At 59.0% G+C, this 23,348-nt stretch overlaps 2 protein-coding genes across 8 annotated transcripts in view; both read left to right on the top strand.

The window, feature by feature from the left end:
- Nucleotides 1-4,838: 4,838 nt before the first annotated feature.
- On the top strand, nt 4,839-10,891 carry ODF3L2 (outer dense fiber of sperm tails 3 like 2). Its single transcript, XM_032625282.1, has 4 exons — nt 4,839-4,965; nt 5,909-6,016; nt 9,019-9,132; nt 10,407-10,891. Exons 1-4 carry the CDS (start codon nt 4,839-4,841, stop codon nt 10,889-10,891), a joined length of 834 nt encoding a protein of 277 aa, XP_032481173.1.
- A 1,846-nt stretch (nt 10,892-12,737) lies between these two features.
- Nucleotides 12,738-23,348, top strand: part of SHC2 (SHC adaptor protein 2) — a 30,865-nt gene continuing 20,254 nt past the window's right edge. For 2 of the 7 annotated variants that reach the window (XR_004349367.1, XM_032628395.1), the window contains exon 1: nt 13,503-14,006. Coding sequence is in view for 1 of the 7 variants with exons in the window: in XM_032628395.1 (XP_032484286.1) it covers nt 13,533-14,006 (474 nt within the window). In the remaining 6 variants the exon portion in view is untranslated. Of the gene's footprint in view, nt 12,856-12,906; nt 13,182-13,502; nt 14,007-14,442; nt 14,494-23,348 lie in introns of those variants that run through there. The other 5 variants (XM_032628397.1, XM_032628400.1, XM_032628396.1 and 2 more) reach the window with 5 other exon arrangements.

Here is a 23,348-nt window from a genome sequence, read left to right as displayed (position 1 = left end):
TGGAGGCAGGAGGGAAGCTGGCAGGTTCTCTGAGTCCTGATCCCTGGAAGAACAAGTCTTCCTTGTTAGCACCCCCACCCCCGGAACAAAGGGGCAGGCGGCCACCGAGGCACGTGAGTCTGAGTCAGGCCCGGATAAGGGACAATTGCGAGGGCCCTGGGAGGTGGGAAGGGACAGATCTCAGGCCAGGAGGGCAGGGGGAAAGCTGGCACTGCATGGGGTGGTGTCCCCGCAAACACCTGGCCTGTGGCCCCCCCATGCCAGGGACAGAACAGCAGGCCATCCAGTAACCCAGCTTCCTGGGGTGCAAACTCACTTTTAGCTCCCGGATGGTTTTAGAGATGGGTGGGAGACCTCGGCTTAGCGCAGCAGTGTCAACAACCCCTCACCCCTTTCTTTTAAGGGTATTTGTGAGCCTGCTTTAGACTGGTGATGTGCTGGACCCCAGGACAGGACACGCACAGCCTCCGCCTCTTCCTCTGCGCGTGTGTGTCAGGAGGGAGCAGGGCAGAATCGGACAGTAAACAACTAAGGAAAGCAACTGGAGCCCTCTTCTCAGTTGAGGTCAACTTCTTTCAGGAGACTGAGGTCAAAGCCATTCTTGACACCTCCCTTTCTCTTAATACTGACCACTGCTTCAAAGCCTCCAGGGCTCCCACCTCCCTCGGGGTAAAAGCCAAGGTGCCTCTGAACCCACAGGGCCCATAGATAACCAACAACCCACCCTGTCAGCTGGCTGACCAGGTGTCTCTGTGCATGTCCCACGGAGTCCCAAGCCCACAATCCCAAGACTGAACTCACGGTCTTGTAAACGCTGCCCCTCCTGCCTCTGCTACCTCCCAGGTACCTGCAGCTCCATTCTTTGAGGTGAGCAGACCAAATCCTGGAGGCTCGTGGCTCCCTCCCTGCCTACATCAAATCTGCCTGCAAACCCTGTTGGTTCTAGTTTTAAAGCAGACCCAGGGCTTCCCTGGTGGCACAGCGGTTAAGAATCTGCCTGCCAATGCAGGGGACACGGATTCGAGCCCTGGTCTGGGAAGATCCCACATGCTGTGGAGCAACTAAGCCCGCGCGCCTAGAGCCCGTGCTCTGCAACAAGAGAAGCCACCGCAATGAGAAGCCCGACCACCGCAACAAAGAGTAGCTCCCACTCGCTGCAACGAGGACCCAAGGCGGCCCCACACACACACACACACACACACACACACACACACACACACACACACACAAAAGTAGACCCAGAACTCACTTGCTTCTCGCTCCCTCCTGCTCCATCCCAGCTAAGCTGGCCCCACAGTTCCTCGGCCCGCAATTCCCCACTATCCTCTCTGACAAATCCCATCCCTCCCCCGCATCTCCCCCACACCACCCCTCCCAGACCCCCGCAGTCCCCTCCGCCCCTGCTCCCGGTGCCGCCCACGGCCTGTTCTCCCCGGAGCCGCCAGAAGGCGCCTGTGAGCAGCGAGCCCGCGTCCCTGCTCTGCCCGCCGCCCTGGGGGGGTCCTGCGTCCCTCCGGGGGAGAGCCGAGGTCTCCGCGCCCCCGGGTCCTGCACCACCCGACCCACCCCGTCCCCTCCTGCCCTCACCTCCTTCCTCTCCCCCTCGCTCATTCCGTTCCAACCGCCACGGGCCTCCCCGCGGTCCCTCCCACACGCTGGGCGCAATGCTGTCCCAGGGCCTTTGTTCCGGCGGTGCCCCTGCCAGGTGCGCCCTCTCCCCAGGTCTCCCCTGCTCTCTCCTCCAGTGACACCTGCTCAGGGAGGCTTCCCCAGCTGCACTCCCCACACCTCCGGCCCCTCCTTGCTACTTGCCGTTAACACCCGCAGACTTACTTGCCTGCCTCTCTCCATAAAAAGGGGAGGAAAGGAGTTTATGGGTTTTGTTCACCCCTGTTTCCCCTGTACCTGAAAGTGCCTGACGCACAGCTGAATCCTGGTTGAAGCAGTAACTGTGATAAGGGCTGAAACTGGTGGAGCGCCGGCTGTATCCAGGCATCGGCTCGGCTCTGCAGTCTTCCCCAGACACTGCCCGCACCTCGGCCTTGTGGCTGGGCCTGAGCCCTGCTCTCACGCCCAGCTAGGCTTCCTTCTACTAGTTCTGTGATTTGCCCTCTGCTGCCCCTGTGTCAGTTCGGATTAAAACACGGCTCTTTGCATCTGCTTTGAGCTAATTGGCATCTCAGCTCACCTGGTGGAGTGAAGATTTCTGGGCTGGAGTTGCAGAGACAAGTGAGCCAGTAGTGGGGGGGCCGGTGGGCTGGGGTTGCCGAGTTCAGGCGGGGGGGGCTGGGCCTGGAGGTCCCCAGAGCACCCTTGCCAGCTCAGGAGGCTGGTCCAGTCTATCCCTCCCACCCCGCACTCCGTGTTAGCCCCTGGTTCTTTCCTAGGGCACAGAGGGGAAACGGAATCTGAATGTAGGGTCTCATCTCTGGGGCTGTAACACAGAGAGGAAACAGCGGGGGCCGAATCCTGACTGGAACCAGTGTCTCTAGCTGTCTTCACTCCAGGGCTGGCTGACGGAGCCTGGGCTGGGGGCCCCAGGCATGGGGAGGGCTGGGGTCCTTCCTCTGCCTGCCCTGGGCCCCAGAGGCTGACCTCAGTGGGGTGTCCCTGGGCTCCCGCAAGTCTGAGCCAGTGTGAGTCAATGGGAGGCACGAACAGGCAGAAGGAGAGGGAGGTGGTGTATTTATCCCCCATCTCCCTCCTCAGCGCCCTCTTCTATCCATGGCTCTGGAGTTTGTGAGCTTCTGGAAAGAAGCACGTAGCTTGTCCAGTGTTGGGGCCCACAGGTGACTGAGGATGGAGCTGGCTGTGGGCTGATCTGCAGAACGTGCATCCCGGGGGAGGGTGGGCAGGTAGAGTCCCGGAGGTTCCCACCCAAGGAGCAGGAAGCCGGCTGATGTGGCCACAGGGGTGTGGACCAGGGCTGAGCAGTAGGAGTCCGGGGCAGGTGGAAGTGGGGGTGAGACCGTGCGGGGCCTTGTGTGACAGGGAGGGCTTGCATCTTATCCTTAGGGCGACGGGAATCCAGAGGATTTCAGCACTTCCAGAAAGCTGAGCGGGAATTAGAACCCGGGAGAAGCCCTTGACCCTAAGCTTTGCTCTAAAACCCGAGTCAAGGGTCCTGTGCCTGTCGCTCTCCCTGCTGAGCGTCATCTCCCCTCCTGTGACCACAGAGGGGTCAGCATCAGTACCTCTTACGAGATGCGGGGTTAATGAAACACGACGATGCCGGCGCAGAAAGCGCCCCAGGTGCAGCTCAGCAAGGGGTCTTTTTCTGGCTTCACACAGACCACGTCACCCCTGCCTGTCCTCCGTTCCCAGTGTTGGGATTGGTTCACCTCATTGGTTTCTTGATCAGTCCAGCTGGAGCCTCATCAAATTTGTTGATGCTTTCAAAGAGCCAGCTTTTTTGGTAGGGGGCTTTGTGAATTCTTTCTACAGTTTTCTAGGTCATTGATTTTAAGATCTTCTTTTCCAATACACGTTTTATGACCTTTGACACAGACTATGACTTTTTGATTAAAAAGTTAAAAAGTTACAGAATGCATGAAAAATACGTTGTGGAGGGCTTCCCTGGTGGCGCAGTGGTTGAGAGTCCGCCTGCCGATGCAGGGGACACAGGTTCGTGCCCCGGTCTGGGAAGATCCCACATGCCGCAGAGCGGCTGGGCCCGTAAGCCATGGCCGCTGAGCCTGTGCGTCCGGGGCCTGTGCTCCGCAACGGGAGAGGCCACAGCAGTGAGAGGCCCGTGTACCGCAAAAAAAAAAAAAAAAAAAAACGTTGTGGAATGAATTGTATGGTATGTGAATTGTAACTCAATACAGCTGGTAACACATTGCAGCGCTAAAGGGGCTGACAACGCAACAACAAACCAGGATGCCAGGAAGAGACAGGAATGTGAATTCTCTTCAGCCAGGTTTCCCCGAGCCCCGTCTTGGAGCTTGACACAGCGGTAGCCCTCGGTGCAGCCAAGGAAATAAACTATGCATTAGGATGGAGTAAATCCCTGTTGGCTTCTGGAAGGCAGGGGCCTGTCCCGGAGGACCACTGCCGCCTCCTCGCCGTCCTAGCTCCTGCCCGGGGCCTCGGCACAGCCCTTCCCTATCCTGAAATGAGGTTCCCTCACCTTCTCACCGCAGTGACCTCTCATCCTGCCCCTGCCCTGCTGTATGTTTGCAGGACATTTAACCTTCTAACATATGGTGTGCTCATTTATACATTTATTGCTTATTTCCTCTCTCCCCTCGCGAAAACATCAACTCCTCGTCTGCCTGTTTCCATCATGTCCCACCAACCCAAACAGAAACTAGTACACAGTAGGTGCCCAATAAGTCCTTCCTGGATGAAGGAAGGAGGGGAGGAAGCAGCTCCCAGAGTGGCGACCTTGGACAGTGCCTCAGTTTCCTTAGCTGTAGAAATGGGGCCAGGCCGCCCATGACCTCACCTGTCCCTCCTGCCACCAGGCTGTGGGTGTCCTGTTTGCAGCTCCGGCTCCCCAGGGCCTGCTCTGGCCTGGGCTGCTCAGCTCAGCTGGCTCCCGGGGGACTGGCTCTGCTGACACCGGATTCTTTCCTGGACCATCCAGCTACCTGGCCGACACTCGATCCTGGCCCCACTTCCAGGCCAGTGACCGCTGGCCAGCCTGCTCGGGCCAGGGCCCCAGACTCCCTGCCGACAGACAAGGGGCCGTCTGTGCCGTCTGGAGGGTGTGGTTGCCCGGGGCTCTGCGAACCCCGCAGAAGCCGCCAGGATCCGGGAAGGTGTCGGCACCTGTAGCCCGGAGCTGCGTGGCCAAGGAGCTGACACCAGGAGCCCCGGACCCGCCCCTAACCACAATGGGGACCCTCCCCTGCGACCCTGCTCCACGGCTGACTCCGGTGGCCCTGGGCCGGCGGACCACCGAGTGCCAAATCCCGGAGACTGGTCTGAGGAGGACCTGCGGGGTAGCCCCCTTGGAGAACGGTAGGTGGGCGAGGGGGCCGTGGTGGTGGGACCCTTCCCTGCTCCAGTGCCCCCCACTGGGGTGTCTGGAATGTGTGGGAGCCTGGCTGGAGGAGGCAGTCTCTAGGCCCCTGTGCTTCCCCGAACCTCAGTTTTCCTTCCCGCAGTATGGGTGTGAATGTGGCATTCCTGTGGGCCCGTGAGTTGAGTGTCTTAAAGGCCAGGCACCTTTCCCGGTGCTGAGGGTACAGTGGTCAAGAGAACAGCAGAGGTCCCGTGGGGGGATGGACGCGAGGAAAAACAAGCAAGAAGCCTTTGCAGTGTATTCACTGGTGATAACTGTCTCAGAGAGAGCAGCAGAACCTGGGAGCCTGTGCAGCGGTCCGTGGGGGAGCTGAGCCTCCCTAACTCTGACACTGACCCTGGGATCTCCGTTCCGCCTCAGCCCTGCCACAGTTTCTCCATCTGTAGCAAAGCCGCTGGAGTCAGATTCCGTGGCCTATGTAGCACTGACATTCTTGCAGAGGCCACCAAACATTGCAACTGTGACAGTGTATCTCTGTGTCCAGGGGTCAGTTTCCCAGCTGTGACAGTGTATCTCTGAGTTTGGGCCTCAGTTTCCCCACCTGTGACTGCGTATCTCTGCGTCTGGGCCTCAGTTTCCCACCTGTGACTGTGTATCTCTGTGTCTGGGCCCCAGTTTCCCCCCCTGTGACTGTGTATCTGTGTGTCTGGGCCTCAGCGGTCCCAGGGTGCCCCAGCCCTGCAGCCCCGCCCTCCTGTAACTCCTGTGACTCACAAAGCCCCTGCCACTCCCCCCACCACCCCGGCAACTGCTACTCCCACACCCCTGCTGTGGAGACTGGCTGGGAGGCCAGGTGGGGGCTCAGGGGCTGGTCCCCTGTCTCCTCCCATCTCTTAGGGTGCATGGCCCCAGGCCGTGATCCTCAGGCTTTGGTCGCAGGCTCCGGGCCAGGCTTGTACGCCCTGCCATCCACCGTCGGCTACATCAACCACGACTGCACCAGGGTGGCTGGTCCCGCCTACTCGCTCTTCCGGAGGCCCAGCGAGGGTAAGGCCGGTGTGGGAGAGGTGGGCCTCCAATCTCCCACCCAGAGTATTTCCTCACCCCCTTAGATCCAAGCTCTCATTCAGTCAGGCAGGAAGCCGGGACCGTGTGCAACGTAACCCCCGCTGTGTGACCTCAGGAAAGCTGCTGTGCCTCTCTGGTCCCTTGTTTCCTTATGGAAGGGGAGTAGTATGTGGTTTTGCAGGGCATTTGCAAATTCCTTGCTGCTTGACTTGGGCAAGCTGTGTCTGTTTCCCCCTCTGTAAACAATGACGGTACAGTCCTTACCGAGTTGCGGTCAGGATTAAATACACCTTGGATGTCTGGAGACGTTCATTAAGTGAGGATTGGATGCCTTCAAAGTGGCTACAGCAGTGCCTGGTCTCCAGTCAGAGCTCCACAGAGAAGGGTTGTGGGTGTGAGAGCCGCCTCAGGTCCTCAGTCAGCGGGATGGGGGCTTCTGGGCCGTGATGTCCCACGGGGCACGGGGAGGGTGGAAGGAGAATCCTTTGTGTTTGGACAGGAAAGCCTGGCGAGACAGCAGGCTGTGGGGCTGGCCTGGTCCGTGGGCCACCCCGCCTCTGTGATGTCCACTTTCCTCCTGGCCAGAAGGGGTGCGACAGGGTGTCAGTGAGCATTGGATGCAGTGATGGGGCGGACACAGGGCCCCAGCTATAGCCAGCGGCCCATTGTGTGGATGGCGTCACTGCCATGTACCCACAAGCCTGTGCCTTCATGGCGTCGCCCACACGCTCCTTCACCCACTTGCTAGAGCGCTCGGGGTCCCGAGTAGGCTGGGCTGGGGGCTGGAAGGGTCCTTGCTCTGTGGGGACTTTGCTTCCTGTGGACAGAGGCTTGTTGGGAGGTGCGGTGCCAGCAGCCTCTTCTCAGCCTTCAGAATCAGCAACAATCCCAAACCAAAGTGAGAGAAAACTCAGGAAGCCGCGAGTGACCCCAGAAGGCAAAGGAGGGAATCAGCGTCACATCTGTCACTAGGAAGGATCAAGAACCGAGCCTATGGCCCAGAGCAACCTGGGTTGCCAGGTTCTAATCCCAGTTACAGGACCCATCCTGGGACAGAGAGACAGATAGGCTGGGGAGTCGGGGGTAGTGGTGGTTACTGTAGACTTTGCTGAGTGCCCAGGGAAGGCTTCTTGGAGGTGGAGGCATGGGATCTGGGCTTTGTAGGATGAGTAGGAGTTTGGTGGAGCCCCCTGGAGAAGAAGGGGACTCCAGGCAGAGCTTGCAGCATAGGCATCGAGGTGGGAAATGCCATGAGTTGGACTGTGCTGATTTGTCATGAATGACATGCTTCATGTGTGTGTACCGTGTCATGTGTGCACACATACGCACAGTACTTAAACCAGGTGATCCTTGTCAGACCTACTGCACTTAGATGCATGTGCATTTATCCTGGAGTGGGCTTATAGACAGTAACAATGGCAATCATAGTAACTGGTCCCAATTTTTTTTTTTTTTTTGAACGCGTTGGGTGTTCATTGCTGTGCGCGGGCTTTCTCTAGTTGCAGCGAGCGGGGGCTACTCTTCATTGCGGTGCGTGGGCTTCTCATTGCAGTGGCTTCTCTTGTTGCAGAGCACGGGCTCTAGGCGCGCAGGCTTCAGTAGTTGTGGCACGAGGGCTCAGTAGTTGTGTCTCGCAGGCTCTAGAGCGCAGGCTGAGTAGTTGTGGCACACGGACTTAGTTGCTCTGCGGCATGTGGGATCTTCCCGGATGAGGGATCGAACCCATGTCCCCTGCATTGGCAGGTGGATTCTTAACCACTGCACCACCAGGGAGGTCCCATTTTTTTTTTTTTAATCGGTGCATGTTTTCCACTTTCTTTTTTTTTTTTTTTTTGTGGCGATATGCAGGCCTCTCACTGTTGTGGCCTCTCCTGTTGTGGAGCACAGGCTCCGGACGCGCAGGCTCAGCGGCCATGGCTCACGGGCCCAGCCGCTCCGGGGCATGTGGGATCTTCCCGGACCGGGGCACGAACCTGTGTCCCCTGCATCGGCAGGCAGACTCTCAACCACTGCGCCACCAGGGAAGCCCCACTTTCTTTTTTAAAAAAAATCTATTTATTTGGGCTTCCCTGGTGGCGCAGTGGTTGAGAGTCCGCCTGCCGATGCAGGAGACACGGGTTCGTGCCCCGGTCCAGGAAGATCCCACATGCCGCGGAGCGGCTGGGCCCGTGAGCCATGGCCGCTGAGCCTGCGCGTCCGGAGCCTGTGCTCCGCAACGGGAGAGGCCACAACAGTGAGAGGACCGCATACCGCAAAAAAAAAAAAAAAAAAAAAAAAAAAATCTATTTATTTATTTATTACTTATTTCGCTGTGCCGGGTCTTAGTTGCAGCACTTGGGATCTCTGTTGTGGCATGCAGGATCCTTTAGTTGTGGCGTGCGGGATCTAGTTCCCTGACCAGGGATGGAACCCGGGCCCCCTGCATTGGGAGCGTGGAGTCTTAGCCACTGGACCACCACGGAAGTCCCGTGCCAATTATTAAGCGCGAGGCGCCGGACCACCCCCTTCCGTGGATCATCTCAGTGTCCATCTTCACATCCTGCTAGTGTGAAGGCCTGGCGAAGAGCTTCCCCAGGACCTGGCTCTCAGAGCCCGACACCAGCCCCTCCCTCAGGTTGGCCACCCGCAGGCTAAGCCCAGGCCCTGGAAGGGCTCTCCTTGGACCCTTACTCGGTCGGGCCTGGTTCTCTCACTCTACACAGAATTCTAATGGTCCAGGAGCTGGTCCCCTAGCCCCTGGCAGAGGACAGGTCAGGGGTGGGGCACAGCAAACGGGACAGCTTTGATTACAGGCACACAGACGGTCAGCAAGACCCAGGGCCCCCAGGTCAGGGCAACCATACCTCGGTGGGCTGAGTCCCTGCCCTCCAAGATGGGGCCAGGGGCCTCAGGGGGTGGAAGTGCCTCAGGGTTAAGCAGGGCACCGAGTAGGCGGTGGGGTCATAGGAGGCGCCCTTAGGACCCTGGGCTCCTCTCCCCAGCATCTCCACAGGAGACCAGCCCTGGGCCGGTCTACTTCCTGGACCCGAAAGTCACCCGTTTTGGCCGCAGCTGCACCCCTGCCTACTCCATGCAGGGCCGGGGCAAGTCTCGGGGTGAGTATCTGACCTGTGCTGCCCTACCAGGACCCTGCCCCTTCAGGCCCTCAGCGAATCTCGTGCCTCCGTACTCTTCTCCCCTCCCACCCCCGAGTTCTTAGACCTTCAGTGTCTTTGGAATGACAAAATCCAGTGGACTCAGAAGAGGGGCCAGGGGCCTTGAGAGAACCTGAATGGGTGAAGTGGCCCAGGGTGATGTGATCTTGGGCACATATGGCCAAGGGTGCCACAAGGGCAGCTGGAGCTCACCCTCGGCATCAGGAGACAATAGGGTACAGTGGGGACTGTGGCAAATGCAGCCATCCCCTTCGCGGGCTCCAGACAGCTCCCTCTCACCTAGAGCGCATCTCCCATCCACCCACCCTTTCATCTTTGACCTACCACACAGCTACTTGTCCACCACTGATCCATCAATCCATCCATTCATACATTCGCCCATCTATCTACTCACCAACCTACCCACCCATCCACCTATTCATCATCTGATCCACCCACCCACGCACCCACCCACTCACCCATCCACAATCCACTCATCCATCCACCCATCCATCCATCCATCCATGATCCACACTCATCCATCCATCCATCCACCCACCCATCCACCCATCCACGATCCACTCATCCAACCACCCATCCACCCACCCAACCACATCCACTAATCCATCCACCCACCCGCCCACCCATCCACCCATGATCCACTCGTCCATCCACCCATCCATCCACAAGCTATCAATCCAGCTACAACTCCCTGAATCCATCATCTACTCATTCACCCCTCATCCACCCACTCACTACCCACCCTTCTACTCACCCATCCACTCCAACACGTACTAAGCCAATTGCTGAGAGTTGAAGCAGATTTGACACGTCCTCGCTTTTTGTGAGACCCCAGCCTGGTGTGGTTAGATCCTGGTGGGGACCATCTCACCTCAGTGTGGCCATGTCTGGAGAGGCGGAGAGACCCACCCCAGGGGGATCTCAGGAAGGGCTGTGAGGGCTCTGCTTAGGAGGGTGCGGGGAAGGCAGCAGGGAGGAGGGGCCTTTCGCACTGTCTTGAAGGAGGGAAAGGAGCTCCTGGGCGGTGGGAATGGGGAATGGGAGGCATTCCTGGCAGAGGGTTGAGCTTGGGCAAAGGCCAGGGGCTTGGAAGAGAACAGAGGGAGGTTGGGCTCTGTGAGCTCCATGACGCATGTGGCGACGGGGAGCCACGCCAGGTCCTTGAGGAGGTGAGGACCCTGTCCATTGCCAACCTTCCTGCCCCATTCTTACAGATCTGGAGGTGACGCCCGGCCCTGGGGCCTACAGCCCAGAGAAGGTGGCCCCCACGCGCCAGCGGACCCCTCCAGCTTTCACCCTGGGCTCCCGCTTCCGCCCGCGGCCCCTGGACACCTCAGTCCCTGCCCCCAACACCTACACCCTGCCTTCCCTCTGGGGCTCCCAGATCTTCACCAAGCCCAGCAGCCCAAGCTACACGGCAGCAGGCCGCACGCCCCCCGTCCGACCCCCGCAGGACCCCACTGAGATACCGGGTCCAGGCCAGTATGATAGCCCGGACCCCAACGCCTACCGTCAGCGCCGGCCGGCCTTCACCATGCTGGGGCGGCCCCGAGCCCCGCGCCCCCCGGATGAGACGCCTGGCCCCGGCACCCACAGCCCCGAGCAGGTCACCATGACCAAGGCCAGGGCCCCGGCATTCACCATGGGCATCCGCCACTCCAAAAGGGCCACCACCATGGCCGTGGACACCGCACCCTGATGCCCTTGGGGGACAGGACGCCTGGCCTGGGCTGAGCCTCAGTTTCCCATGCTGTGAAGTGGGGTGTGGGCAGGTGGTGGGCGTGCCTAGGAGAAGCCAGGGTGGGGGGAAGGTGCCTCCTTTCTTCCTGTTCTCTGAACCGTCTGAGGTCCTTCTAGGCCACCTGCTTTCTCCAGTCCCGGGGGGGCTGTGACCCCGTGGTCCCGACAGGGAGAGCCTCCTTCCAGCGTCCCAGTTTCTTCTCTCCGGGTCACACCAGGCCAGGTCAGGCCAGGCCAGGTGGAAAAAGGGACACTCTGGTCCTCTCGAGCTGTTGGCTGGAGGCACGGCTTCCTGTGTCCTAGAACTCAGTGTCTGCCCGCTAGGGCCTGGGTCCCCAGCACAGCTTGGGTTTCTGCCAAACTTGGGCTCATTCCTGTTACTCATGGAAGCACTGAATTCAGCCCCGAATCAGGCTGGAAACAGCCCTGCTGCCCCTTCACACCCTCTAGCTGCTTGCCAATAAATCCCCGTGGCACCAGGAGCTGTCCGCATCACACACGCGTTGTCTGTTCATGTCACAGGAAGGAAACCCAAACACTGCTCCCGAGATCCAGACCCCCAACTCTGCAGCCCCTGGGGATCTGGATGGGACCAGAGACAGGATCCAGGGGTACAGGAAGCGAGAGGTGGGGCCAGGGCTTTGAGTGGGGGGAGCTAGCCAGGTAGGCTTCTTGGAAGAAGGGACACTGAAGCTGGGCTTTGAAGGATGCATAGGAATTTGATGGAGTCTAACATTTGCCATCAGTAGGTTCCTACCGTGTTCCAGATCTATCGATAAGATCATCTCACAGTGACTCAGGAGGCACGTCATGTTTACCAAGGGGAAACAGGGCTTCAGGGAGTTTGGACACTTGTCTGAGGGCACTGAGAGTGTGTGTCCTTCTGATGCCAGGATGTAAATCCTGCCCTTTGGGCTCTGTTCCTGCCGCTCTTTCCCGGGGACGGGAATGAAACACGTGGATGGAGTCCTATAACCGTACCCTCCATGGGATGACACGTTATAAACCCCAGCCCAGAAAGACCCTAACCCAGGAGCTTGGGAGGGACACAGACTGCACCTCGACTCCCTGGAGGAGAAGACACGGAGCGGGGGGTGGGGTGGGGTAGGGTGGGGGTGGGCGCAGTAGGCAGGACCTAGAGGGCTCCTGGTGTGGGGGTCAGCTCTCTCCCCCCAGCCTGGGGTGCCAAACTTGAACACACACCCTTCACCCAACTAGGTGGTCATACCAGGACCCCCTACACACACACCTGGGCGGGAACCCAGACTCCCTCCTCTCTCTCCCTCTCCCCGCCCCCCACACCTGGACACACACACGGTCAAATCCGCACATAATATACATACAACCCAACCCTCACACAGCCCACAGGTTTGTAGCCCACAACAGACACAGAGCGCACAGAGTCCAGGTGGGGGCTCCAGACCCCGCCAAACGTCACCCCCCCACACCGACCCAACGCCACGCTCTCCCCGCCCGCTCCTCGCGGACCGCAGGCGCACAATGGCTCCCTAGGCGAGAGGCTGGGGCCTCGGGCATTGCAGCCCCCGGTCCCCCCGCCGGCCAATCACGGCCGCGCGCGCCCCTCCCGCCGGCCCCCATCGCCGCCTCCTCCCCAGCCCGCGGGAGGCGGCCGCGCGGTGATCTCACCGCTCTGATTTATCGATCCGGCCCCTAGCGGCCTCGCCCCTCCTTCCCTTCCATCGCCACCTGCCCCGGCCCCGGCCCCTCCCTTTGTTTCCCCGCAGCCGGCCCTGCCTGGGGCGGGGTTGGAGGGGGAGGGGAGGGGATCGGCCAGCCCCGGGCTGGGAGGCTGGGTCCTGGGGTGACCGAGACCGTCCTTTCCCCGGTGCAGAGGCGGCAACCCTTGAGGCCTTGGTGGACGGACAAGCCGGCAGGCCTGGGAGGCTCAGGCCCTGGAGTTCAGTTGAGTTGATGCCGGACGGGGCCCCCCAGAAATGGAGAAGCCCGTGACCCTCCGGCCCGCGCCCCCGGCTTACAGCCGGGGAAAGTGAGGCCCAGGGCAAGGCAGCGTAGGGCCCGAGTCTGCGCTGCGTGTCCTCGGGCGCACACTCCTTCCCCTCTCGGAGCCTCAGTTCCCCTGTCAGGAAATAAAGCAGGGCCTGATTTTCAAGTACTTCCGGCAGGAACAGAGGGGCTAAGCTTAGGGGCCGGGGCGCTCTCCTTCCTTGACCGCGCCTCCGCCCCTCTCCAGACCTCAGTTTCCCGACGGCGAGAAGGGAAGAAAGGAGGTGATTTATAAGTCTCTCCCGCCTCTGTGCTTCTAGGAACTCGGGCGACGGGTGGGGGGCGAAGTGAGGGGTCGCTGCCCCGGCCCTGGGTTCGAAACTTCGCTTCCTCCCTGGCTGCCGGACCCGAGTCAGCGCTCGTGCCCTCGGCGGGCCTCAGTTTCCCCAGCCTCCCCGCCGGGCACCGGGGCGCCAAGGGCCGGGGGTCCCAGGGGCGCAGCCCCCCGCGGCTGCGCGCTGGGCCGGACGGATGACATCACCGGGCCGGGGGCGGGGAGCGAGCGGGAGGGAGCGGGAGGGCCTCCTCCGCGCCAGGCTCAGCGCCCGGGCGGGCTCGGTCGGGCGGCCGCAGCCATGACGCAGGGTCCGGGCGGGCGCGCGGCCCCCCCGCCCCCCGCACCCCCGGAGCCTGAGGCGCCCACCACCTTCTGCGCGCTGCTGCCGCGCATGCCGCAGTGGAAGTTCGCGGCCCCAGCCGGCTTCCTGGGCCGCGGCCCGGCGGCGGCGCGGGCTGCGGGGGGCGCGGGGGCGGCGGTGGGAGCCGAGCCCGAGCCCGAGCCGGCCGGCTCGGCCGGCATCCCGGCGCTGGCGGCGGCGGTCCTGGGCGCCTGCGAGCCGCGCTGCACCGCGCCCTGCCCCCTGCCTGCGCTCAGCCGCTGCCGGGCTGCCGGGGCGCGGGGGTCGCGGGGCGCGCGGGGGGCAGCCGGGCCCCCGGACTCCGCCGCCGACGAGTGGATCCGCAAAGGCAGCTTCATCCACAAGCCGGCACACGGCTGGCTACACCCGGACGCCAGGGTCCTGGGGCCCGGGGTCTCCTACATCGTTCGGGTGAGTAGGCCGGCGCGACCCTGAGATCCCATCCTCCCCGGAGCCCCAGCCTGGGCACAGGGGCTCCCATCCCCCACTTCTTTCTCTGGGACACTCTGGACCCCGAGAGCCAGGTCTCTTTCCGTCCCTCCTCTCCCCATCACCCTAGACCCCCATCACCAGCCCGCGCTCAGCGGGCCGCCCCCACTCGGGAGGCACTGGGGTCCAGGTTCCCACGGCGTCACGTGGGGAGGGGCGGGGAGAGGGCGGCTGGTGGGAGGGGGGGCACGCATGCGCGGGTTAAGCGGAGCCCCCGTTCCGTCGGCCAGAGTCTGCGGGGTGGCGGGGGAGGACGCGGGTGGGGGCGTCCTGATACCCAGACCCCCACTGAAACCTCCTTCCCAGACTACAGAACCGGAGACCTTGGCCTGAGGTGGGGCGCAGAAAGGCCGGGCCCCGCTAGGCCCCAGGATTCGAGATGTGAGACTCCGGGAACTTGGAAGGTGCTGTAAGGGAACAGGTCTTCATTTGTCCTGGTTTTATTATGAACCTTTTGGACGTACGGAAACGTGGGCCGATGGCCGGCCCGTACTAGCGCCCACGCCTGTGAACGCTGCGCGCTCCCCGCTCAGCCTGTCTGCCCCTGTGTGTAGTTTTTGATGAACCGTCAGGAGGCAAGCGGCCCGGGGGAAGGCGCTCCGTAAAATGCTTCCGTGCGGCCCCCTGGCCCACCGGGGCCCTGCCCGTCCACAGTTCATTGTCACATCCAGGGTCCGGCAGTATTCACAGCGCCTCAGTCTGGTTTTTGGGACCAGGATCCTGGAGGTCTGTGTCTTTGCAGTTGGTTGTTTCGTCTTTGGTTCTTTTACAACCTCTCCCCCCCTCGCCCCCCACCCCCGTACTGCGTTGAATAGTATCCCCCCAGATTCATGACCTTCGGAACCTGTGAATATGGTTTTTATTTGGAAATAGAGTCTTTGTCGACATAATCAAGTTAAGATGAGATCACACTAGATTAGGGCGGCGTATTGGATAAGAAGAGGGAGATTTGGACACAAACGCACCGGGAGGGCCCACGTGACAATAGGGGAGAAATGGAACGATGCATCCACAAGCCAAGGGACACTGAGGGTGGCCGCTCACCACCACCAGACGCTGGAAGAGGCGGGAAGGGCCCTCCCCTGAGCCCATCACCGCCAGGGAGCAGGGCCCTGTCACACCTTGATTCCCAACTTCCAGCCTCCAGAACAGTAGGGTCAGGGTTAGATTTCTGTTGTTTTAAGTCCCCAGTTTGTGGTGCTTTGTTGTGGCGGCCCCCAGTGGCCTTGACTCTTGTCCATGTGTGGTCCAGGCAGGGTCCACTGTGTCCCGGAAGCCTGGTAGACATGCCGGGCCTCAGGCTGCCCCAAACTCTGGGTCTGCCTGTTCTCTCCTGGCGTCTTCTAACTTGGCTGTGGCCCCTTCTTTTGCTGAATCTCAGCTTCACTGGATTCAAGACTGATTTCGTAGTGAGATGTTTTGTGGGTGATGCCTTGGGCTTCAAACCACATCCCCTCAGGGGCGAGCCGTGTCTGCCCACCGGCCACGGCCACGGGGATTAGGAGTGTTCAGAATTCAGATACTCGTGTTGTTGAAGTGCAGGCTGTTGGATTATTCCAATGATCTTGACGGTTTTTTTTTTTTTTTTTTTTTGCGGTACGCGGGCCTCTCACTGTTGTGGCCTCTCCCGTTGCGGAGCACAGGCTCCGGACGCACAGGCTCAGCGGCCATGGCTCACGGGCCCAGCCGCTCCGCGGCATGTGGGATCTTCCCGGACCGGGGCACGAACCCGTGTCCCCTGCATCGGCAGGCAGACTCTCAACCACTGCGCCACCAAGGAAGCCCGATCTTGACGTTTTCATCGATGCAGCAAATATTTAATGCATGCCTCGCCCTGCCAGGTGCTGATGGTATCGTAGGAAATGGGAAAGATCTGATCCCTGCTCTTACGGGGCTCAGATTTCTAGAGGGAGAAGCTGACAGTAAATAAATAAGAGACAAACAGGGAAATGGCAGGCACTGGTAGATGCTGTGCAGAAATTACAATCAAGTGATGTCAGAGCAAGAGACTGGTGGCTGCTTTTAGCCGGGCTGGTGGGTGAGGCGCCTCTCAGGAGATGCCATTTAAGCTGAGACCTGAAGCCACTGCGGCCCCAGACGTGAAACGATTGGGGAGAGAGAGTCCGAGGCGGGGGCTCAGCGGGCACATTCGGGGAGCTGCTGGAGACCCACGTGGTGGGGCTGATGGAGGGAGACAAGAGCAGGAATAAGATTTGGGGGCTGTGGGGAGAAGCTTGGCTTTGGATGGTTCTAGGCAGGGTCGCAGGGCAGCGTTGGAACTGAAAGGATCTTTCCTGTGGAAATGGGCTGGAGGGGGGCGGCTGGAAGGGCAGCAGAGAGACCTCGGAGGTGGCTGGGGAGCAGTTGGGTGAGCGGATGCAATGGACCAGGGCAGCGTGGGGCTGGGGAGAAAGGGGCCACAGCATCCATGTTGGAGACAAGCCGGCAGGAGTCGCTGGCTGATGGGTGTGGCGCCCTGACTCAGGCTGCCTGGAGAGGCGCGGCCCCGCGGGGCCTGAACCAGCCTCAGTGGCCTGCTCCTCCCGTGGGAGCCGCTTGTCTCCCTGCCCCACATCCACCAGGTGTCCTGGGAGCCATGGAGTCCCCTCCCGGTTCACAGAGAAGTGTGAAGTTAAGGCAGGAGCAGCCGTCCCAGATTACGGAGGGACAGGCAGGTCCGACCCTGGGTCCTCAAGAGGGGATGTGTGTCCCCACTTACGTAAGGTGGGGAAACTGAGGCACAGAGAGGCAGGGCGGTTACGTGGTGAGAATCCAGGACCAGACCCAGAGCTGAGGCTCCTCTCAGAGCCTGAACTCGCTGCCACCTGGCAACTACCAGGGTGGTTGGCAGACTAACGGCCCCAAAGACGTCCCCGTCCTGGTCCCGGGCCCCGAGGATGTGTCACCTCACAAGGCAGAGAGGACTTTGCAGGAGGGATTAAGTTAAGAACCCCGAGATGGGGAGGACCCTCGATTCCCCGCGGGGGTCCAGCGTCATCCCAGGGTCCTTATTAGAGGGAGGCAGGAGGGTCAGACGCAGAGAGAGACGGGAGATGCTGCGCTGCTGGCTGTGAGGATGGAGGAGGGGCCGCGAATCAGGGAGGCGGCGCCTCTAGAAGCTGGAAAAGGCGGGAACCGATGCTGCCCTGGAGCCTCCGGAAGGACCGGCCCTGCCCACGCCTGCATTTAGCCCCGTGAGACCCCAGTCGGACTTCTGACCTCTAGAACTGTCAGGGAATACATTTATGTTAAATTTTTGGTAATTCGTTACAGCAGCAAGGGGAAACTAATACAGCAGCTGACTCACCTACCTGATGTCACAGAACCCTCACAAAACCCTGTAATGGTCCCTGTTTTGAGGCCAGAAAAGGGAGACTCAGTGAGCAGAGATGCAATCAGGGCACCTGGGTTTCTAGACGCTAGTGTGGAGCCTCCAACCCTGAGATTTCCTACCCAGTTTCTAGGGGAGGAAACGGAGGCACAGCCGCGTCGAGGAGCCCGGCGAGGGTGGTAGCAGCTTGTGGTGCCTTTAGCGGCATCGCGGCAGTCCTGACCCAGAGCAGTTTAGACCCACGACGACCTTGATCATCTCACGGGAGAAGCAGCCCCGGGCGGGTGGCGGCTCCGGGGTTGGTTAATTTCACAGCTTGGTGACCCTGTCATGGATTCACGTTCTTTTCATCTGTGTTGGGGGTGAATAGTGTCCCCAACCTGATTTGGAAATAGGGTCTTTGCAGATGTCATTGGGTAAGAAGAGGTCCGCCTGCATTAGGGTGACCCTGGACCGAGTGACTGGCGGCCTTGAGAGAAAGCCATGTGAGGACACGCGTGCAGACGCTGGCCACGCAGCTCGAGGCCAGGGAGGCAGGAGGGCAGCTACAGCGGAGGCCGGAAGGGGCGGGAGGGAGCCTCCCCTGTAGCCTCCGGGAGGACCCGGCCCTGCGACACCTGGGTGAGGGGTGTCTGGCCTCCAGGACTGGGAGACATGAAACGTCTGCTGTTTTGAACCGTCCAGCTTTTGGGGCTTTGGCACAGCCGTCCCCAGAAACGCACGCAGCACCCTTGCCGTGCTTTTCCTTTCTCAGATCAGTTCCTCTGTCCCCTCACCCTCCAGAAAAGAGCCCTCTCCTGCCAGGTCCTTCTGTGAATAAGGATGCCTTTTCCGGAAAGCCCCAGACAGTGTCCTGTGACGTTCCCTAAGCTGCCCGTGGGACTAGCCTAGACCAGTGCCGCCCAGAGGCGGACGTGGAATGTTCCAGATCCGTGCTGTCCCATTGGTAGCCGCGTGTGGCCACGAGCACTCGAATGGGGCAGGGGCAGCTGAAGAACGCAACTTTAAGTTTGCTTCATTTTAAGCTAAGTTCAAGTGGTCGCCTGGCACTCTGCCCCCCTGTTGGGCGGCTCTGGTCTAGATGGATACTTGCCCCGTCTGTGGATCCATCCCGTTTCCTTCCATCGGGGCTGTTTCCACGCCCGGCACTTCTCCTTTTGTTACCGAGTCCAAGCTTGTACTGGTCTATGCAGGACAGGCCAATAAATCGAGAGCCGAGTCGTTGGGGCAAGGAATAGCGACTTGATCTGGAGAAGACAGTGGACTTGCGTCCTAAAGAGCCACCTTCCCTGAGAGAGCGTGCAGGATTCTTCCATACTGAAAGGGGCGGGACTAAAGCCAAGCACTTCCTGGTTCCCGTCAGCCTCCGGAGGGCAGGTGTTAATGTCTTCCTCCCGCAGGAGGCAGGATTCCCGGAGATGGGCCGCTGTGTTTAATTTAAGCTTTTAGGCAACATCCCCGTAGCGATTAGTTTGTAATAGAATACAACGTTTCTTCCCTGTTACACTTTTACGAAAATTCTACTAACAAGCCCTTTCTGCTTTCCGCGGTGCCCTCCCCGTGCGCTCTCTCGAGTTTCTCACGAGGAAGGCTTTGAGTGGGGCACAGAGAGACTGAGAGCTGCCCCAGGGGCCCAGGCCTGGCTGTCTCCACCGCCCAGTCTTTCCTGAAGGCTGGTCTCGTAGGTGGTGGTGTGTGGGGAACCTTGGGAGGTGAGCTGTGCTCAGGTGTTTTTAGCTGCAAGTGCAGCTGATTGCTTGAAGGCAAGGGGTAGGATGGCTCCAGGGTGGATTACTTCAATGACTTGAGCGTATCCCTGAAGCCCCAGGTCTTCCCATCTTTTCCACTGCCGTCTTCAGCATGCTGGCTTAGCCGTCCTCATGGTCACAAAAGAGCGGCCACGGCCCCAGGTATCGCATGCAGGTCCAACCATGTCCACCAGAAGAAAAGGCCATCCCTTTCGTTCTTCTCGCCACACCTCACTGGCCGGAGATGTCAAGCTCCATTCATGGCAGGGGAATGGTGGTGCCCAGACCTCGGGGAACTTGTTATAAATGCACATTCTTGGGCTCCACCCCAGACCTGCTGCGTCAGAAACTCTGGGGTGGGCCTGGTGAACGATGCTTTGCCAGCCTGCCGGCTGATTCCAACACCCACTCGTGTTTGAGAATCACCAGCCTAGGCCAGCTGCTTGCAATACTGTTGAATTAACCACTGCTCACTTATAACTAGTGTTTGGTAACCTCCACCCTGAAATGAACATCACATATGTAACAGCTACCTGCACATTTATCCCCCCCCCAAATCAATACGAGGTAACAAAACAGCAATAAAAAGGAGAAACACAGAGGCAGCAATTCACAGTAACACAGAATATGTTTCAGTGTGTAAACACGTAAGCTTCTCTAGGCGCACAGCGACAGAGAGAGCCACCGTTCACACGACAGCTACAAACAGCTCTAGGGTTACTCTGGCAGCTCCAGTACCACCATTAGAGTTGCTGCGGGCCGTGTGATTCTCAAAATAGCGGGCAACTCTTGGTAAAGCCTGAACGACACACAATGAAGCCTTCTGTCAACATACAAGATAGTATCAAGTTTCATTACGTTCGATGCGTATTAAAACCGTACCGGAAAGTTAAGCATAAAATTACTGTGTGATCCAGAAATTCTACTCCTTGGTATACACCCGAAAGAGCCGGAAGATTATAAGTATATGACTGGCTATATGGGTGAGGTTGAGTGAGTGTGAGTGTGTGTGCATCTAGGGAGGAGATAAGTATTCTTCTCTTATGGCAATTGAGCAGGAACTCAGATATTTGCACACCCATGTTCGTAGCAACACTATTGACAACAGCCGAAAGGCAGAAACACCCAGCTGTCCGTTGATGGATGAATGACTAAAAGGTGATCCAGCCACACAGTGGAATATGACTCAGCCTTAAAAGGGAAGGCGGTTCCGACACCTGCTACACCGTGGATGAAACTTGAGGACGTGACGCTCAGTGAGAGAAGCCAGACACAGGACAGCTACTGTGTGATTCCAGGCACAGGGGGTCTCTGCGGGAGTGACATCCACAGAGACAGGAAGTAGACGGTGGGGGCCAGGGGCTGGGGGAGGGGTGGGGAGTCAGCGTTTCATGGGGACAGAGCCTCAGTTTGGGGAGATGGGAAAGTTCTAGAGATGGATGGTGGGGATCATTGCAGACAATGTGAATGTGCTTAATGCCACTGAGCTGTGCGCTTACAAATGGTTAAAATGTTAATTTTAACGTTACGTGTATTTTGCCACGGTCGAAAAGAAAACAAAGAAAAAATGCCCTTAGATGCTTCGAGTTCTGTGTAAAATGGTGTTAGGTTGGAGTCGTGGTGAACGTTGAGGGCTTTTCACGAACGCGAACGCCCGGGAGGATGCTCTGAAGTCCTTGGGGACCCAGGACCAGCGTCAGTGCAGGGCTCCCCAGATTTTGGAGGAGTGCACCCCACGATTTTGCAGGCTGCCCCTGAGTTTGTGTCGGCCCTCAGCTGGGCTCGCGGCGGGCTCACCTTGTGCGTTTTTGGCAGGGAGCATGGAGGCCAGCTCTGCCAGCCTCTGTGCGTCTGGTCAGGAGGCAGGGGTCCCCGTGCATCCCGACGCGGCTGCTGGAAACTTTGATCGCTTGGTGTACGGGGGAGAGTGGCGTCCCCCCAGGTTCATGTCCGCCGGGCCTCAGAATGTGACTTCGTTTGGAAATAGGGTCTTTGCTGGTGCAATGAGGTTAAGGTGAGGTCCTCCTAGAGCAGGATGGGCCCTAGATCTAGTGTGACTGATGTCCTTCTCAGAAGAGGGAAATCTGGACACAGACACACAGGGAGAGGCCACGTGACCACAGAGGAAGGGGCCGGAGGGATGTGTCTGCAAGCCCAGGCCTGCTGGCCACCGCCAGTAGCTGGAAGAGGCAGGAAGGGCCTCCCTTGGGCCTCCAGCTGGGGCGCGGCCCTGCTTCACCTGGATGCTGGGCATCCGAGCCCCAGGACTGGGAGACACGGAGTCTCTGTTGTTCGAGGCCGCCCCCCAGGAGACTAACGCACTCAGTTAAGGTGAAGTTTCTCCCTGGTCAAGGCCCCATTTGTTTCCGTTATAATCAACACATATCTGTGGGGATGTACTTTTTTTTGGTCAGACCTTTAAAAGGGAAGGGTAACATAGGTGTGTTCAAGTGTGCGAGGCAGTCCGCTGCTGCCCGGGGCCCCCTCACCGGCCCCCCCAAGTCCCCACCATCCGGGCCCCTCCGCCCAGAGCCCTGTGTGTCTGTTCCTCGACTGCATCTGTGGAGGGGGACTCTGACACTCTGCAAGCAGCCTGGTGCCCAATAAACGTTCACTAACTCGTCTTAGCAAAAATGGACAGTTCTGCCTGGATGGACACTTTTCATTTTGATAATTACGTGTTTATTTTAATGGTTATTAGGAAACACTGCTAGGCATCAAACCCGAGTTTTATGGTAGCAACATGCAGTTTCCTCTTTTCTTCACGCACATTTTTTCTTTCTTTCTTACTTTTTTTTTTTTTGGTCGCACCATGCGGCTTGTGGGATTTTAGTTCTCCGACCTGGGGTTGAACCCGGGCCCTCGGCCATGAGAGCTCGGAGTCCTGAACATGGAATGCCAGGGAATTCCCACCCATGCACATTTTCTTTTCTTTTTTTGCTTTCTCCTTTTTGTTTTTGTTTCCCCATGCACATTTTTAAAAAACTGAGATGTAATTCAGTGTCATAAAACTTACTCATTTAAGCTGTACGATTTAGTGGTTCTTAGTGCCCTTGCAGATTTGTGAAACACTCATTATGATCTAGTTCCAGAACGTTCTCATGACCCCAGAGGAAGCCCCGTCCCCATGAAGTCACTCTGCACCCCCTCCGTGTCCCCTGACAACCAGGAACCCACTCCCTGTGTCTGTGGATTGGCCTGTCCTGGACGTTTCCCATCAATGGAATCACACACCGTGTGTCCTTCTGTGTCTGGCTTCTCTCACTGAGCGTCGTGTTCTCAGGGTCCATCCACGTGGTAGCGAGTGGCGGGGCTTCTCTCCTTTTCATGGCCAAGTAATGTTCCCGTGCGTGGACGGATGACATTTTGTTTATCCATTCACCAGTTTATGGACTTTGGGGTTGTTTCCTACAGTTGCCTTCAGAAATAAACTCAGTTATGTTTATAAATGGAGTTTATTTAAAATGAAAACACTAAGTAGTAATGGTACAGGACCTATGGCACCGTGAGGGGTGGCGCGTCCTGCGGGGAGTGTGGTGAGCTGGGTGCTCGTCCTGTGTCCGCCCTGGTGTGCTGTGTGAACTCGGCTGGGTCCCTTTCCTGCTCTGAGCCTCAGTTTTCCCACTTGTAACTCAGTTTTCCCCTTACATGCTAGGGCCGGCTCTGGGTGGCCACTGTTGCTGCATTGGCAAAGGGGAAGGTGGGCTGCAAATCCGCCGTTTGGGATCCCCTCCCGGCCTTCTCTGTCGGTCTCCCAGGGGCAGCTGTAACAAATGACCACAAACTGGGCAGTTAAAACTACAGGAATGTATTCTCTCCCGGTTCTGGAGGCCAGACGTCCAAAATCAAGGTGTCGGCAGGCTGGTTCCTTCTGAGGCTCTGAAGGAGAGTCTGTCTCCAAGCTTCTGGGGCCGCAGCCCTGCCTCCAGCTCCACGTGCTTCTCCCTGCGTGTCTGTCCCTCAGCCCCCCTCTGCCTTTCTCCTGTGAGGACGTGTGGCATCGGATTTAGGGCCGATCCTCAATCCAGGACCGTCTGACCTTGACATCCTTAACCTGGCTGTATCTGCAGAGGTTCCCTTCCACTAAGGTCCCTCTCACAGGCTGTGAGGCTGGGCATGTGGACAGAGCCTCCTGGGGCTGTCACCCACACACCACGGCTGGCCTTCCGAGACTTTGGGATCCTA

This window comes from Phocoena sinus, chromosome 3 (assembly GCF_008692025.1).
Source record: "Phocoena sinus isolate mPhoSin1 chromosome 3, mPhoSin1.pri, whole genome shotgun sequence".
NCBI classification, from domain to species: domain Eukaryota; kingdom Metazoa; phylum Chordata; class Mammalia; order Artiodactyla; family Phocoenidae; genus Phocoena; species Phocoena sinus.
Note: the sequence above shows the minus strand (reverse complement) of the source record. Positions and strands in the feature narration are given on the sequence as shown.